Here is an 18,076-nt window from a genome sequence, read left to right on the forward strand (position 1 = left end):
TTAATAAGAAGCGCTTAAAATTCTGAAAGTTTGATGATATCTCTAATATTTTTTTAGTCGTGCTGTGTTAGTGAAGACCCTCCCTCGCGTAGTCTCCCGAATTGATGTACCGCGTGTAACAATGAGATTGATATAAAAAGTAAATTTATTAATCAATTCTACGACTATACCCGGAAAAAAAGGACAAGAACGGGGCAACAGCTTAGAAAAACTATGTGCTACCTTATTATTGGCTAGGATATTCATACATCATTGTAATAGATAAAGGGGATAGTAAGAGCACATAAAAGGGGAAGAAAAAAAAAATGAAAATACATACACTTGAGTTTTTGTTTTAATGTAAATTTTTTACTTTCTGCTCACTCTGCCCTCGGTAAGCGTAGTATAATATATACTAACTATAGCACCTACGCCAACGAGATGGGAGTAGGAAAGAGACAAAATGGGTTTATCGAACCGCTAACACCTACACCTGTATAATAAAAGTTAGGTAGGAAGTTTAGTTATACAAGCATTTATACACTAATCTTTAAAAACATTAAATGCACCATCTGGTTTTTATAATAGCCGTCATTGGCTCTAATTATCATGAGATCGCGTAGGTTTCTCATGACACGCCTGTAGTTAAGCCGTGCAAACTATTATCATTCTTACTGTAACACTTTATCTTTTACCAATCTTTTAGCGGTAATGTAATAATAGTTTGTCCATGTTAAAAATTTCCAAGATGCTTACATATACATTAGTAGAAAAATTAATGTTTACAAAGTTACCTAACACATGGTAATTTAAATAAGCTTAACATGCTTTACAGCATCTGCTTTAACTCAAAGTCTAAAAAAACGAAATCTTAAAGACTTATTAGATACTAAAAAAACCATATGAAAACTTAGTTAAGTACAATAAAGAAGGTGCAACGCAAGTAAGTTATAAATAAAAGGCCAAGTCTGGTCCCCTACTATTTATACTATGGTGTTGTCCTTAATACTCATGACCTTTAAATTAATAAAGTAGTAGTGTTAAAAATATCTTGGAAAATTAAGTTTTTTGACTGGAAATACTTAAAAAACACTAATAAATATACATTATTCAGCTTATTGTGAAGATAAACGAAGTTTCGACCTAGCTTTTTATAATTAGGAAAAAAAGGCGTATCACAAGGATATTTTTTAAAAATAGTAGTTAGCGCGTTACATAAAGCGTCTAAATTTAAAAACTTTTATTCTCAGGTCTTCAACAGAATGCAAGGCTACACACAACAAAGTATTAGATAAATCTGTGTATTTGCTGTATTACACCCATCTCTAGTTGTTTTTTTAAATTTCAATAAAATTAACTTTAATGTTATATTTAAATAACAGATGTTAAATAAACTTGCCACCGCACCCGCTTGAGCTGGTAGCAAATGCGTATACATAGGGGGTTTTTATATTCAAAAACACTTAAAGACCTAACCAAGATAAATAAGTAACAACTTAATATCTGTCTCCCTTTTATTGTTATAACTTTACATAAGTGCAACATACTTAAAATACTTTGTTTAATTCGTACTTAAATAACTGGACTAAAACTTTTTCTACTATTTTGAAAGTAGTATTTCAGTTATATTATTAATTTAATTTATGCGTATATTTTAGAAGTAAAACAATCTCCCGTTCATATTGAGTATATTTTATTAAAAATCTATGTAAATGCTTATATAGCATTTTTACAAATTTAAGAACGACTATTGTGCTTTGTATGACATATTTTACTAAAAAAATTTATATTTTATTGGTTTAGGATATTTGAGTTCATGGCGTTTATTTTTTTATGCTATTACGTATGGCTTCATTCAGGGTTTCTTTTTAATTGTTACAGCGAAAAAAATTTAATAAAATTAGTTCAAGAAATATTATGTATAGATTAGCAGCTTATTTATTAAATTAGTTGTAGAGTTTGTGTACCCTACAATGGTATATTTCTTTCTTCTACTTATTTGGTTAACTATTTTATTGCTACTCCCTTTACTCCTCATAGATCATATTTAAAACGCAAGCTACGTATTCGACATAGATCAAAGCTGATTCTGCTATTATATGATAAGGGGCTTATTTAGGCTATTCATCTCTATAAAAGCATTTCATCTTTAAAGTCATACCATAAAACAAATTTAATTATAGTAACTGAATAAAACATCTTTAGAATTGTGGTAAAATTGGCAACAGCGTAACGCAACAGGAAAACTAGAGAATGTCTGTCCGGCTATCAGTCGTTAACGAATAATTTACTTTAGCAAACTAATTTAAATTAGAACCGCAAACACAATAAGTGCAACAAATTTCCAGTTGTCGCCAAACCTGGGTTTGAATAACTGTAAGAAGTACAAAATAGCTGTAAATATATAACAAGAGTTTTTTTTAGGAAAGTCATATTATTTGTATTATATTAAAACAGGATTATTTTCGGTTGACAAGAGAACTAATTGTTTAATTATTTTGCGGATTAATAGTTAGTAACTTATTATTGGTTAAAAAGAATAAATTATTAGAAGACAATAAATTGGATTAGTTCGACTCTACGTATAAGTGGGCCAGATTCAACAAATTTTATAAGTATCTTGCTTACAATTGTTGTAAGCTTTTAATTTTTTTTCCATATAAAGCTAACCATTAAATTTATTAAAAATTCGCTAAAATTTACCAAGAAAAGTGTATAAATATATTAATTACCATTCCACGGATAAAGCAGTGATTTCCCCACATTACCACCTAGTATTACTTTGAAATGACGCCATAGGTCAAAAAGTGTTTTTAGTGTACATTTCATTATGAAATTTAGGCTATCGTTATGGTAAAAAAAGTTAGAAGTTAAACTTTTTTCATTTATTGTAAGAAATTTGTTTTTAACGTCGAAAAATAACCAATAGGGACTTAATATTAGAGTGCTTGAGTAACTTGCCAAATTTAACTGTTTATTGGGTCAAAAAAAAAAAATTGTCTTTAGCATTTAACAGAACCCGTGCGAGCACAATCCATGCACTTTTTCTCCTCCAGGCCTTCATACAAAGTTAATCAACTTTTAGTAACTATTTCAGTTATAATTTTAGTTGGTGATAAATGTGACATCTGTAGATTAATCTAATAATAAAAAGAAATGTGACGTAAATATTTTTATTCGTATATTTTAACGCCATATAATTCTATAGAGCATTGTAAGTAAATAATAAATTATATATACCAAAACACAACACTAACGTTTTTATGTTTACCTTAATGAACGTAATAAATGGTTAAAAAATTTTTAAAAGGCTTACATAGCAACCAAATAAAGGTATAGTACAAATAAAAATATTAAACGTACAGGTATCCTTAATATTACTATATAGCATTGTTTAAAACTAATAAATTTATCATGGAATGTATTTAAGCGTATACTAAATATATTTATTTATAAAATGGAAATATAGACTAATTTATTTCAAATTATGTCTGATGATATGTAGAAAAAGTAATGGAAGAACATTATACTAAAAAGCTCAAGTTTTCATTCCAGCCCCCTCCTGAGGCTTACACTTATTGCCCCACAGAAGAGGAATTCCGCGATCCCCTAGAATTTGTGAGAGCTATCAAATCATCAGTCCTTTGGGATATGCAAAGTTAAAAATTCAGGCACACTGCTATAGTTGTACTGTAGAAAATTATAAAAACCTTTATAAATCGGATTTATAATTATTTTTTTGCCTTTACAATAGTTAATTTTTGCTTAGTTTCTTGGTTTGCATAAATCTCTGTTTTCCTCCTGTTGTAAGTATTACTATAGCCTTTTTACTTAGATCATTCCCCCTTCCAGCTGGAAACCACATTTTGCGCTTGATTCAAATTCTTTTAAATTTGACACCAGAATTCAAGCTTTAGGTGAACTAGGTGTGGACGCCCGTCTTGAATTACAATTTTTAGAAAAGTACGGTTTGTTTAAATAATATTGTAAATTATTTTCGCTTAACTTAATGGCTTCTGGCCCTCAAGTTATAACACTTTTTTTTGTTGTTTAATATCCAGCTTAGAAAAGTACAATAGTCTTAGAGGAGTACCCTTTACTCGCAGCTGTAATGTCAGCAAAAAACCTCTTAACTTTTTTCAATTGTACCGGGAAGTCAATAATAATGGAGGTTGTTAAAGTATGTTTTTGCATCTATAATGCTTATTTTTTTAAAGGTTTTAGTTCCGTGGTAAAAAAAAAATTATGGATGAGAATAGGGAAAAAGTTGGGGCTAAATAAAACTACCTGTATAAATACTTAGTATTTATTGTTTAAAAAAAATAGTAGTATTACTTTTACATCTAGGCACTTCCATGTCTAATCAACTTCGTACAGCATATGAAAGATATATTCTGCCTTTCGAAAAATATAGTACACTTTTTAAAGCGAGATATTGACTTTACTAGATTTCTTTTAAGAAAACGCTATTTGCGAGCTTAAGGAGGAGCATGAACATTGCTTAAGCCTTAACAAAAAAAACTTCTCAGTTTACAAGAGGAATAAACCCGGTAGACTTCTTTTAACCCCTATAATGTTAAATAAAAATTTTGTAAAGAAATCCCGGATGACTGTCTCAGAGATTGTTCTTTAAAGCGTTCATCGGAGACTTCACCCGTCACTGTGTGTAAAGTTTGCGTTTTTCTGCGCACATCTCTCGCCTATTTAAATTTAACCCGTTTAGGATGATATTGAGAAAGAAAAAGTAGACTCCTATGGATTCCCCCCCGGAAGTCACTACACACTTACTACTTTCAAAATTAAAGCGGACAACTTTAAAAAAAACTACTTCGGAACGTTGGTTAATAGCAATAACCTTATTTCTTGGTGGCTTCTCATTAGTTTTCTATCAGGCGGTACCTTCCAGCCAAGTAGAGTTGGAGTTTTGGGATATAATAAAGCGGAGAAGAGCCGTTTCTGTAGAATATGGAGCCGATTTGCAAACATCCAAACTTGGGAGTGGTTTTCCAAGTGCTCGGTAATCCTCTCTTACCTCTTTTTGAGTCTTTTATGATAGGATACTTATGGTAGACACATGACCGACCATCTAAGTCATTACGATGCCTCGCATGGTTGGAACTTAAACAACTTGCCGTTGCATAAAAACTGCGTCCTTTCTGGCTTTGGCTCAAATATCTCCGGCATGACGGTTTCTTATTTGTTGATACTGACTTCTCTGCAGTCTCGGGGGTCGCTCTTACGGGTTACATTGCCATAGGTGCCGTGGCTGTACGTGGGTATGTGCTTTGCGACGTTCTGCTGGCACGTTGAGGACCATTATACGTACTCTGTCAACTACCTTCACAAAGGCGACAAGAAAATATGGTCATACTGTTTTCTCGCTCTTAGATCTTGTTAAAAAAGGTTTGCAGGTACGGAGTCCCCGGGCATGAGGGCGGAAACTTTGAGACTGTGGCACGCAAACTTATGCCTGCTCTATTCGAAGAGCAACCGGACCTGCTGTGCCATCTAACAACCATGATCCATCCGAATGTCTTGATGGTTCTCAGGCCGCCCTTTCATAAGAATAATTTTTTCATGGTGTCCCAAGCAACAAGGCATCCCGGTCTACAGGATTGAGCAAAATCCAGGAGAGTTTGTAATTACGTTCCCTAGAGCGTATCATGCCGGTTTTAACCAGGTTGTAGTCTACCCTTCATGTTCATTAAAATTTGTCACAATTTGCTCTTCAGGGCTTCAACTTTGCAGAGGCGGTCAACTTCACTCCTGCTGACTGGATTCCTTGGGGAAGGCAATGTGTCAGTGACTACACAGCCATTGGAAGGTAATAATGTCTCATTTAGTGACTACGGCGTGTACTACCGGCTACTCTTGCAGGCACCATGTCTTCTCTCATGATGAAATGCTATGCTTTATTGCTTCCAAAGCTGTGGGTCTTACCCCTGAACTTGCAGCCGTACGTTTATTTTAAACTTAGTGATCTCGTTCTATTCGTTCCCCAAACTTGCAGTACGTCGCAGCAGACTTGTACACCTCTATACAATTAGAAAAGGAAGCAAGGAAGAAATTTTTGGCGTACACTAATTTTCCGCGGGACGCAAAAATTTTGCAAACAGCTTCAATAGAATTTGAGAAAATTCCTGATGAAAAGCGAACCTGTAAATATTGTAGATGCACATGCTTCCTATCTGCCGTTGTGTGTATCTCCTGCGACATCTACGCTGACTGCCACGTTGAAACAATATCCTTATGGCACGCTCAGTCATTTGCTCGCGATCGACTTGTAGGAGGCGACTCGCAAGGCGGTTGCCTTTCGCCTTCTTGGAAGCACGTGAGTTGTCTGACGCATCTGACTGACTTGTGCTCGTGTCCGCTTTCCATGAAGTTCCTCCTGTACAGGTTTACGGCCTTGCTTTTCATTGCACAAGCTCGAGATAAACTTTATTCACTAACTTTCTCAAAAGATACACCATGGAAGAGTTAAACGTGCTATTAATTAATATATGCGGACGAAATAAAGCTAGCGTCTGAGCGGGACAGTTACTCATTTTCTGTCACGAAGTGCAATAATTAAAAATAATTTCTCTTTTCCACGTATTGGAAGCATAAGCTAATAAACATCGAAATGGTAGATATGTCGCTGGCTTTCGCTTTACTGCAGTTTAGTTAGCGAACTACATGTTAACTGAGGAGTTACTCCCTGTTCAACTATTCTTCTTCCATTCGCCGAGTACAGAAGTTTGTACTGTAGACGTATCGGTTTCTACATAAGGGTAAGAGGGGCCCATTGTTTGCTAGCGTATTAAGTAAACAGTACTTTCGTTGGATTAGTAACGGAGAAGCGCTGAGTTATTATTCCAGGTCCGTTAAACGGGTTTTTAGCAAGAAGAATTTGGCCTGACGGTGATTCTAAGTGCGAGTTCATAACCTACTTAAAACCATTGGAAAGCAAAGGTACATATAGAGCGGCAAGCGCGGGAAAGCGTACTTTTGGTACGGCTATTAAGAAGATCACATCCTCGCAGACCCATGAAGAGTCGTTTTTAAGTTGTATCTGCGCCTTCAATGTCATCGCTTGGGCCGTTTTAGTAATTTCGTAATATATCGTTATAGAAATCTACAGCAATTCTAAATATAGTTCTGCACGCGTAAATAGGGAAACCAACGCCGTTTCTATCCAGAATAACTACGCTGAAAAGTTCAGAAGGGATTGTAGCTGGGAAAAAAGTTAAACTAAAAATAAGCCAGGCCGGTTAATGCGGCGGCGAAGAAACAGACCAGCTTCCTCCAGCCCCTGATCTCCAAAGTCGATCAACACATTACTCCTCGGTTTCTTGCCGAGCCGCACAAACTGATCGTATAGCTCCAACGCATCTATCAGTTTGCTGTATATATTAAGAACAAACTCTGCAAAAATACGTCAGTAGCAACGTGCCATATAAGAGAAATAACAATTAACCAACCGATGTCTTCATCTCTTTCGAGTTCTCTGCAGAGATTAGCCAATCTGGGCTTAACTCCTAGGAGGGCCTCGCAGATTTCCTGAGAAAAGTGTTATTTTGATATAACAAATATCTAAAACTATTTTTACTTCCAGCACTTCCTTATGCTCCAGTGTGTCCTTTGAAGCCTCCAAAACCTCAACAAAGATTCGGATGTTTTCCCTGACAATGTTTAGATCATCCTTTAACTTTTCCTTGTTTTTTTCTTCTGTATACTCCTAAATGCGTGGAACTTAATAAATAATTTAGTATAAATTAAAAAAAGTAAACTGTTTCAAAAATCTCTTTTATAAGCAGGTTGGCAGTAGTTAGGTCGGCGGGATCTTTGCTTTGAAGAAGTCTAGGCAAAATCTTAGGGGTTGTAATATAACAGTCCCCCAAAAAAAACAATATTGTTAACTTTGCTAAAAATACAATTGTTTAAAAACTAGTTATTTTATTTAGCTTTCATCAAATCTTTCTAAAAAAAAAGTTACATGTTCCGATTCAGATTTCGGCGATAAAGAGCTCTTATACTTCCATTGTAAAAACTGTTTAAAATTACACGGTTTTTTGGTAGTTTTGTCAACGTTAATTACATATATTATTTAAATAGAAAAAAGAAATCCTAAGTTACATTTTTATCAAAACTAGTTGCGTCGCGGCTAAGGGAGGTTAAGGGGTAACCTGAAACAAATTTTTTAACGCCAAAGCTTCTCTACCTCTTTCACCTGTATACACAAGATAGACCTTGACGCTCAAGCGTCGCACAGACTTCCAGAATTTTCGGTAGTTGTAAGTTAACACGCCACTTGCTCATCAGAAAGAGGATCCTGTCCCTGACTTTTTCTGGAGTGTTTACATAACCATGCTAGAGAAAAAAAAATTCAAACAAAACATTTCTATGTTCAATTTAAAGTAGTTTAAAACGTAACCTTCTTCGAGACAAGTTGAGTTAACTCGTTTAGAAATTTAAACTTTCCAATTACTCGATAAAAGTGTGGCCCGCAATTTTCCACGCAAGCATCCAATAGCTAATGGAAAGCATAACAAAGTACTAAGGTACAACAACTCCGAAAACGCAAATATGATGAAATCTGTCTTACACACTTACAGTAAGTGCGTGCAGGGCAACTTTTTCGCTACCTCTAAGATGTTCAATTACAAAGGAAGTCACTATATGCGGCCCTTCATCGAAGCTTTTAACAGCATCGCAGACATCAATAACATACTGCCTACCCCAGAATATCTTCTTAATATTAAAAACTAGTGAATTATGTCACACAGACTAAATATACCAAACTTTAAAACCTAGAAAGTTTGTATTTTAATAGTTAGTAATAACTAACCAATTTATTTGCTCTAATAGAGGATTCGTTGCTCTGTCAATTAATTCGCGCAACTGAGTTATATCTGTCATTAACTGCCAGGTTTAAGCCTACGAGACAAAGAACTAATATATAGAGTTAAAAGAAGATACAACTTGATTAGTAAAAACGATAATTGTGTTCTAAAAAGGTAATATAACCTAAAAATTAATGGTATATCCAAACATTTGAAACCATAACGAGGCCTCCGTGATTTAAAAGGAGATTGCATATTGTAGTTTACTGTTACTAATGGTATTATGGATATAAACTATGAAAACCTCCAGCGGACGGGTAACCTCACGATCACACCACTGCCTGGGAATTATAATGCGCATATTCATTACAATTAAATGTGCTTTAATTTCATTTATTTTCTGCAAACTTGCTTTAAGGTTGTTTAACTTTAGTGTGCTTTAAGTAAAAAATAAGTTTTTAATAATTTTAAACTTTACAAGTTTATTTTGTTTAAAAAAAAATTTCATATGCAAAAGATAAAAAGGTTTACTTTTATTAAATAACTTTACTTTTATACACTTCAGAGCAGCATGCTATAATATGTTTCTTTTATAGCCAAACTAGAGAAAAATGGTTTTTTTTTGTTTCTAAACTTGACTACATGTGCTCCTAAAAATTAAACCATTATGCTTAACTTGAACATCAGGCCGGCATGTAAAAATTAACACTTTTGAAAAGTCCGTTTGTAAACTGATTAACCATGCGACTGCTTTGAGTAATCTCAACTCTTTTAAAGTTGCGATAAAATAAAGAAAAAGGTATGATGTCGTAATTTATGACGCTAGTAATACAATTACTTGTAATTTTTTAATTTAAAAAACCGTTTCGCGAAGTTCTTAAGATTTAAGTTTAGCACAAAAAAGAGTAGAACTATTACTTTATAAAATTACTTAGCACTACACCCTACAGGCTTTAATCTCTCAGGCGGCTATGCTGTTTTAAGATATTTATACGCTTCTTGGGCGATTATTGACACTTTTTATATAATGTAATTAGCTCTTTCTTAATGTACACGCAAAGTTAATTCTGTCATCACCTCATTTAACTGAAGATGCACATGGCTAACATATATTAATGAAAGTTAAAAACACATTTACATATCTTTAACCATTAAAAAAGGTTACGGAATAATTAAATTAACCCTCTCGAAGCGAGAGGGAGCTCACAAGCGGATTGCAAACGAGCAAAATAGAAGCTTTCTTAATGATAAATTACATTATGTACATAAAAAAGGACCTAAATTATTAACTATAGGTTCAAATAAAATGTAGCAAGTCTAAGAGTTTATCGCTCGTTAATATGTACACATACCACAAAACTAGTGTGCACAAAAAAAAAGGATCATTAGGGCATTTCAAGAGGGACAGAATACTTTACTAGGGGTACACTTAATGTTTTTATAGTATGAATGAGAAAAAGAAGGAGAGCGGTAAATAAAATTACCCAATAGAGGAAGGGTAATTACACCTTCAGGGAAGTAAACCAGAAATGAAGCACAGGATAGAATACGTGCGAGGAGCTCACGCGGTACCTAAAAGACGCAAGGGGATCGGATGGCACCTGGTAGAATGTAACACGAGGTATTAGCACGTCATTTTAACAGTTAACTTCAATTTAGTTTGTACGCATATACCACTTCGGTTTCTCATGATGCTAAGGGTTTTTGCGCACCTTTGTGACGGATTGATTAGCTACTCAAATCGGTATTTCAACCCCTTTGGCAAATGGATTGTTTTGAAACCGAAATATTCATAAAGAGTTCGACTCAGCAATAACTACCGGGAGTTTTAGCGCTGTACGTGGTATTTCAGTAGGCCTTTTTTTTTTTCCATTGAAAAGAGATGCTGGACACACCACTCAACGCCAAGCTGGAAAAAAATTTTCTTTTGCAACATTAACAAAAGTTTCAAAAAATCTTTTTAAACATCCTGAGTAAAACCTCTGAAGAGCATTAAAATTTTTAATACTCCATCGGAAATTACTTATTACTTTAATACCTCATTTGCAACCGATCATTTTTTTCTTGCTGGAGATAGGGCGAAAGCTCAGGTATGACTTTTAATAGGATAGCTATATTTCTGTTCGTAGCTTGCAACTATTCCTCTTATGGCCGTGGTTCAGAAACGTATATATGTCGCGCGCATTTGGAGTATGGTTAAAATAAAAGAGCTGTATTAATTTTAACCCATTTTTTATTTTCCGAATAGCCTTCATCGGTTTACCTTCCATTGGGCTTCTGCTATCCCCCCTTTTAGGAAAACTGTCAAAATTTGGTTCCTGAACGTTAATGTTATCAAATTGAGTTGGATACTATAAAAATTTTGTTAAGGTATATTTTGTTAGTTTCCTCTCAAATTTATTAAGTAGAGAGTTCTAAGCTATAGAAGGAGAAGGTGGTGGTGATCACCTAACACAAGGAATTGGGTGTCCTAGACAAAGCTGTAAAATAATGAGCTTTCAGCTTTGGACTTAAAATAATTTTGGCTCGGACGAAATAGGATGTTTACGTGAGTAGACTCAGTCACAACTCAATCTAGAATCCAAGGCCTAAAACCTAGATCACCCCATGTTTGACCTCTATAAGTATTAAAAAACAATAAGTAAAAAAATTTATAAATGATTAAAAAGAGTTTCTATATGTTTATTTTAATGATAATTAAAGAAATTAATAATAAAAAGAATAAGGTAACGTACCGAACCGGTTTTAACAGCATAAATACCTAGCGTATGTGATCCCCATTCCTCTTTTGATCGCACTCAATGTGCACATCATAAAGGGTGACCGATTTAGGGAATTACCCATTCCGTAAATGTTTATAAAAAGTCCTCGTCATGATTGAGTAATGTTGTATATCTTCTATTTTAATGTCCTCATTATCAAATGATACTTATTTTACGTGCTTAGACGTCCTAATGTACTCAATATTATTTGCAGTAAGAACTAAAAACTGTTATAAACATTACGGGTAATACGAGCACGCTTGTTTTAGCTTTTAACATTATTAAATTCGATTTTGTAATATAATACTATTAATATGTTACATCAGTTAAAAAATTATTTATTCGTTATGAAAATGCCAAATAATATTTTTTTTAAATATTACCGGCAAATAATCCCATTTAAATCCTTGATGACTACTTTAATAATCAAATGCAAGTGGTTTATGCGCTACTATTAAGTATGCAGTCTAAAAAAATAATTCTTTTCTTTAATTTTTGTTAAAATTCCATTTTCAAAATTATTTTTTAAGATCCCATATGTTTGAACTGTGTCAGAAAAGAACTTAGAAAAAGGTTAGAAAGGCCAACAATAGACAAATTAAAAAGAGGACTAAATAGAACCCACTTTTTATGTTTTTATCAATAATTAGTGCAGATGCTCGGTAAAATCAAGTGCAGTCGACTTAGTTTTGCTAATAAGTTAGGTTATTTTGCTAGTGGATAATACTGTTATTTTTAATTAATGGTACTTTGTTCTCTGTGAAACGCACTCAAAACCTTTTTGAACTTTTTCAACCAAAATTAAATTATTTCGAAAATTCGTATCAGTAAGTGTTTTATTTTAATTATTTATAGTATTAACCACAATTTTGTTTTTCTTTATAACCGTTTACAGATTATCATCTTTATTAAAGGGGGATAAGCACTGTGTACTTAAAATCAATTCATATTTTAGCTTTCCGGATCGCTAGGTTTTTCGCATTGGTATATTCCCATATTAAGGTTTTGGTGAGCCCTTATGAATTTTTGTATTTATTAACTTACCTGGATTAAAGGTTCTTTCTAGTTCGTCGCATCTGTTAGGAGTAATATACTAACGAGTGTAGCTTCTTTAGTAAATCGGGACTTAGTTGAGTTTGTCTGAGTGAAGGGTTTAAAGAGTCTTATCTAGTGTCAGCCTAGAGTTTCAACTTAACGAGGACATTCCAGGCGTGATGATAGTCAACAGTGTTAGTATTGTTGCTATAATATCGCTCCAATGAGATGGTATTCTACTACTTATTCAGTTCATTAAAGGCGAGGATAAATGTAAAAATTAGCTATTTTCTTAATATTAAAGTTGTCAACGATTTATAAATTGATGAACTGCATCATTCTTTTTTTTCGAACCGGTGCAGCGTTCAAAATTTTTATGCATAAAGGTTATATGTAAGGTCATATAAAAGTGCTTCAACGTTTTAAATTGCAAGTTTGGGTTCAGTGACCTTAAGTCTTCCATAATTTCTAGGTGAAGACTTGTATATAAACTAGAATTCCTAGCTAAACTTTTCTCATTCTTTGATTTATAAAGGCCTCAGCTTCAACCAAAAAATTTTAATTTAAGAGAGGTCAACAATGCCAGAATTATTAAGGTTAATTTAATATAAATTAGCTATTGATGAAGATAAGATTTAGTTTTTAGCAAAGAGTCTTGCCGTAACAGTGACCCAGAATACATGAGGTTAAAAAATGAGATGTAATTAAAGTGTTAAGAAAGGGGTAAGTAGTTATTAGAAATTCAACATGAGATAAAAAAATAAAAGGGTACAATAGTTTGAAAATTTAAAATAGTTCTTAAGTGCTAACAATGTATTACAAGGCAACTAGGAAGAAGGTCAGAAATGCGAAGAGGAAACAAATAAAAGAAAGAAAAATTTTAAAAAAAAAGGGGGTTGTGATAAATATATATTTTCCTAGTGTTCCGGATAATTTTAAAGTTACCTGAAATGTTCGAAGCAATCCTTTAATCTTTTAGGGCATTGAAATATTTGCTAACATGCGCTTACCAAGGGTATAAATGACCCTCTGCAAAAACTATACAGGTTATTTCAGTGTGTGCTAGAGATTGCATGGGGGATAAAGTGGATTGGGTGTTTCTGCTCGTGCATGTACATATCAAGTTAGCAACGCAACTAACATTTAGACTTATAAAAGCGAGATTATTGCGCAATTATTAAAGATCGAGACTAGGGTGTCACCCGCCAGGAATCGTCCCTTAACCTTGAGTCTAAGTATCAGAGCTCTATTGGTGAGCCTACGGTCACAACCCCCAATTTAGGTATGTGGATTTACATATTTTACCTGTTACAGGCCCTTGCGATTATTAAATGTGGTATGTACAATTTAATACTTTACATTACCTAGTATAATTTCATTTGCTTTTTACATAATCAGGCATAACATTTTTTTAATTTTAATAAAAATATTACTCTACATCTATTATACACTTAATATATATGTAATAGCACTATTTTTTTCTTCATTTTTACCTTCTTGGTGCTTTAATGGTATTATTGAGATAAAAAGTTCTCAAAGATAATAGTTTTATTATTAGCTACTAATAAAGCCTTAAACTAAAAAACTAAACTCAGCAGATAAAATCATTGCGAACTTGTACGTAAAAACTAGCTTAAGAAATATCTACCAAAAATAAATTTTTTAATTTTATATGGACATTAACCGTAATAATGAATTTACTAGTTAAAACTGTGCTTGGTAAAAAGAAGAAACTTGCACAACTCTCGAATTATATTATAAAAATCAGAAATTTTACTAACTACTGTTAGCTCTCCTTCCACTCCAAAAGTGGATGGCCGCCACAAGGAGGCTAAAAAAAATATTTAGAAGATAACGAATTCAAATAATAATTCACATGCGCTCGTTGTTTTGAAAGTTATAATAGCAAACCTAACTTAGAGGAAGCTCAAACCATAGCCTAAGTAGAGTAAACAGTATTACCGCTACTAGCTTCCCGGATACCAACTTGTTAAGGTAGGTTTCCTAAGGACTTTGCACTAATTTTATTATAGAAGAATTGAATCGGCACGACTCTCACCCTGCACGTAGTACGGCTCTTAACAAACTGTCAGGCTGATGGGAAAAAGATGAAGTAGTTGCTACAGCTGGTGCTCGTGTACCCGTCGAAAGATTAAAAGCTGGCAGGTTCTGCATGCTATTATTTAGTTAACTGCGAACATTGATTGAGTTGTTGCGAAAAAACACTCTTATAGAGTATTGATTTCGCTGCAAACGCTTTGCGTACAATGCACATTTTATAAAGTTATTCCGCGCTGCTTTAAGTGTGGAAAAAACCACTTGACTGTCAATACTAAGAAGTCACAGAATTTCGTGTAAAGTTTGTTAACTGTGGTGAGAAGACCTACTATAAACTAACACGGGTATATAAAGTGTCCACATAAGTCTGCAACGCACGTAAACAGAACTAATATACTAATATAATCTCAGATCTCAAGAAGGCTCCTGAACAAGATGGATATGCTGAATGCTTAATAAACCCTTTGCAACGTTCTAAAGTTATTCCAGACCAACCGTGTCTCGGCACAGGCACATCCACCCGTTGCGAAGGCTCCACAGGGACCTCGGTTATTCTAATACTGTTTGCGCTACAATTACATGTATTTATTAGCTGGAAAATATATAGTCTTCTTGCTGAAATTTTTATTGAACATCATAACTGTCCCAATGGATGGCATAGAAATATGACTAGAACTCTCGCCATTTAGCTTGACTTAAAAGTTACCACCAGTGGAGATAGTCTCACTGTTCTCGCATTGCTGCTTATCACGCCTCCCCGACTTACAATGGTTAAAAAGATTACATGGTCAAAACTAAAGTTTTAGCCCATAATTTTTATGATTTTTTAATAATCGTTTAGAAAAACTAATAAAGATATGTCATCTATCATCTAATGCTTTGTCATAATAGAATACCAAAGTGTTAACAGTTCCTGAAGGTCGTTTTAAAATATTGGAGTGGCCTAAAAAAGATCATGGCGCCGTAATTGCTTAACATAGCTTGAGGACACTTAGTAGCTACGAGTAGGTGAATTTTTTAAAAAATTTAAATACCACAAAGATTTGTCTATCGCACCATCAAGCGATACACTGAAATCTACTCTACGGCTGACAAACCACACTCTGGTGGACCTCATACTGTTCGAGCACCGGCAATCATTCTAACTGTTGAAGCTCATTTTCGCCAAAATACTGAAAAAACAGTCGTTGATGACTTTGCAGGTGAAGGTGTAGGGAATCCTTAAAGCGAGATAATAATGGGACCTCAAAGTAGATGTTAACTGTAAAAAAGGAAGGGCATCTTTTTACAGCACCTATTAAATAAAGTAAACAAGAAAGTGCAAAACTGCTTTTATCTGGTACGGAGGTAACAAGCCTCAAAATTTTTTCAGAGAAAAAAATCTTTAATATCGAAGCACAGTTAAATAAGAAAAATGATAAAGTGCGTACTCATAACAGTTCTAAAGCGCCCAAAAAGGTTTTTCATTATTCATAGAGGTCATCCCGCATCTATTATGGTTTATAAGGACATTTCTTATCTGAGGCCCTCTGCAGTCTACCAGTGGTGACTTTTTAATGACCGATACGGGCATTTCTAGATGTGTTTGACATAATTGTGCTAAAACTCATCCTGAGTATCAGACATAAATCTCCTAAAATACCGACCAAAATTGTTGCTAGCCAGATCTGGGCCCCCACAAGTTCACTTTTGTTTATTAAGGTGTCAAAACTGGGGCTAAAGTGTTAAGGAGGCACTTAAGAGGAAAATGTAAAGTTTCTAAGTACCACTGAGTTTATGAATGGAACCGGGTTTTTTAACAGGGCTTATCTACCATATTACTATGCAAAATCTTGGCAAGAATGATTTTTCCGCCAAAACGTCGATTTCATTAGATATGAAGTCGGCCCCTCATCAAGTTTTGAACTAAATTCTTAGTACAAAATCTGGTCACAGTTAGAGGAAATATCTGCTCTACAAGACAGAAATTTAAAGCAATTAAATTCAACCCTGTTACAAGCAATGCCTAATTTTGAAGTGAATATGGTGCTCGATTTCGTAGGTGAGTGGCCTCGAATATTACAATCCTGCGTATATGCATGTAGGTGAAAGGGTGGGTGATAATATCAAATTTAACTTTTTGTCTACATATCGGTTATAAAAAAAACATAATTTTTATTATTTTCATAAGGATGAACTATAAACTTTGTCTATTCAGATGGTAGTGATTTGCGATGTAAAACAATATGAATAAAGTTGTGATTTTTGTACTTACAAACTTGTTTGGCATTTGGTTAAAACTGTCCCGCTAGTGGAGTAGATTCGCTTGCGCTGGATGATAACCTTGGCCATTAACTAATAGCTAGGGAATTTAGTAAAAAAATGTATTAGGTGAATATGAACGTTAATAGTTATTTATATAGTCAGGAAATAGTTGCCTTTTAGTTTTTTTCTCTTTACATACATTATTCTTTTCTTAGTTTCTCCGTTTCCAATAGATCTTTATTCATCATCCCTGGTGTTAGTGTGTAAATTTTTGGTTTAGATTCTCTTTCTTTTGCAAACCTTTTTTGGTTCATTTTTTTTTAAATTTTGGATAGGGGTCAAAGTGTTTCCAAAGATCTTTTACCTAATATATTCGTTGTAGTCTAGGCAGTAAATAGTAACTAATAGAGGTATTGATTTCATTTCCAGTATTAGTGCTTGAGGTACTAGGTTGAGGAAAGTTTCTTGAGTCATCTTTGACTGCGATATATTCATCGTCGTCTCTGATTGTGCTTGCCACAAAGATTTCTGCTAAATAGCACTTCTGTTAATAGGCCACAATCCAGGCTTTTTAATGGATATAACAGAGGTGTAAGTTCGTGAGTATCAATGAGTAGCAATATACGATGGTATGTTGGATATTTGGTATTTGAACGATATTTAGTTATAATAGGAAATGATTCATTTGCCTTGAACATCCAGCCCAAGCTGTTGACGAAGACCAGACTGGATTCGAGATCTTCAGTTAAAAATATTTCTAGGAATGTCTCTAACCCTTGGAGATAAATACCTAGGAGGAGTTGTCCTTCCTACTACATTAATAATACCCACATGTAACTATTCCTCCTTGTTCTCTAGAGGACATCTGAGCAGCTTGTCTCTTACCATATGTGGTTACAACTTTCACAGGTCTCATAACTATTGTTATTCCTGTAACATCAAAACTGTACAACTGAACAGGTTTAAACTTATTTTTGTCAGTTCAAAAACCGTAATTTTTTAAAAATTCCACCACCCTTTGCTTACTTCTCATGAGACTTGTAATTTCTAATTTCGTAATTAGAACTAATCATGGCGAGTCACGAACCCTATCATCCACTCAATACTAAAATTTTATCTAGAGAAATTACGATTATAAAGAAAAAAGCTTACCAGTCATTTTATATAAACTTC

At 33.9% G+C, this 18,076-nt stretch overlaps 2 protein-coding genes across 3 annotated transcripts; one reads left to right on the forward strand and one right to left on the reverse strand.

Moving 5' to 3' along the window:
• Positions 1-1,401: 1,401 nt before the first annotated feature.
• LOC135145557 (lysine-specific demethylase 5C-like) lies at positions 1,402-6,519 on the forward strand. Its single transcript, XM_064077673.1, has 18 exons — positions 1,402-1,467; positions 3,485-3,637; positions 3,815-3,942; positions 4,041-4,150; positions 4,197-4,268; positions 4,327-4,392; positions 4,440-4,529; positions 4,577-4,650; positions 4,703-4,819; positions 4,872-4,996; positions 5,050-5,167; positions 5,237-5,343; positions 5,391-5,520; positions 5,570-5,659; positions 5,712-5,803; positions 5,857-5,935; positions 5,990-6,378; positions 6,444-6,519. Exons 5-18 carry the CDS (start codon positions 4,229-4,231, stop codon positions 6,508-6,510), a joined length of 1,584 nt encoding a protein of 527 aa, XP_063933743.1. The 5' UTR covers positions 1,402-1,467; positions 3,485-3,637; positions 3,815-3,942; positions 4,041-4,150; positions 4,197-4,228; the 3' UTR covers positions 6,511-6,519.
• Positions 6,520-6,564: 45 nt separating this feature from the next.
• Positions 6,565-9,052, reverse strand: LOC135145559 (ADP-ribosylation factor-binding protein GGA1-like). Of its 2 annotated transcripts, XM_064077674.1 has the most exons (15): positions 8,989-9,052; positions 8,810-8,913; positions 8,575-8,695; positions 8,396-8,494; positions 8,211-8,331; positions 8,098-8,147; positions 7,958-8,011; positions 7,752-7,832; positions 7,571-7,699; positions 7,443-7,521; positions 7,258-7,386; positions 7,146-7,195; positions 6,968-7,096; positions 6,797-6,907; positions 6,565-6,742 (listed from the first exon to the last, which is right to left on the reverse strand). In XM_064077674.1, the coding sequence occupies exons 2-15, from the start codon at positions 8,878-8,880 to the stop codon at positions 6,632-6,634; spliced, it is 1,335 nt and encodes a 444-aa protein (XP_063933744.1). In that variant the 5' UTR covers positions 8,881-8,913; positions 8,989-9,052; the 3' UTR covers positions 6,565-6,631. The 2 variants fall into 2 exon arrangements, with proteins under 2 accessions (XP_063933744.1, XP_063933745.1); XM_064077675.1 differs by lacking the exons at positions 6,565-6,742; positions 6,797-6,907 and having other exon boundaries at positions 6,992-7,096; positions 7,142-7,195.
• Between the last annotated feature and the right edge of the window lie 9,024 nt (positions 9,053-18,076).

Source organism: Zophobas morio, unplaced genomic scaffold (genome assembly GCF_036711695.1).
Source record: "Zophobas morio isolate AGI-343-1 ecotype UQ-CSIRO unplaced genomic scaffold, CSIRO_AGI_Zmor_V1 ptg000157l, whole genome shotgun sequence".
NCBI lineage: Eukaryota > Metazoa > Arthropoda > Insecta > Coleoptera > Tenebrionidae > Zophobas > Zophobas morio.

Excerpts from the sequence above, each read along its gene's own strand:
- LOC135145557 (XM_064077673.1), top strand. The coding sequence starts at position 4,229 with ATGAGAATAGGGAAAAAGTTGGGGCTAAATAAAACTACCT. Across the intron at positions 4,997-5,049 it reads AGTGGTTTTCCAAGTGCTCG|ACACATGACCGACCATCTAA; the intron begins GTAATCCTCTCT and ends TACTTATGGTAG. Across the intron at positions 5,804-5,856 it reads GACTACACAGCCATTGGAAG|GCACCATGTCTTCTCTCATG; the intron begins GTAATAATGTCT and ends CTACTCTTGCAG.
- LOC135145559 (XM_064077674.1), bottom strand. The coding sequence starts at position 8,880 with ATGACAGATATAACTCAGTTGCGCGAATTAATTGACAGAGCAACGAAT. Across the intron at positions 7,833-7,957 it reads CGAAATCTGAATCGGAACAT|ATTTTGCCTAGACTTCTTCA; the intron begins GTAACTTTTTTT and ends ACAACCCCTAAG. Across the intron at positions 6,908-6,967 it reads TCTTAATAGCCGTACCAAAA|GTTATGAACTCGCACTTAGA; the intron begins GTACGCTTTCCC and ends GGTTTTAAGTAG.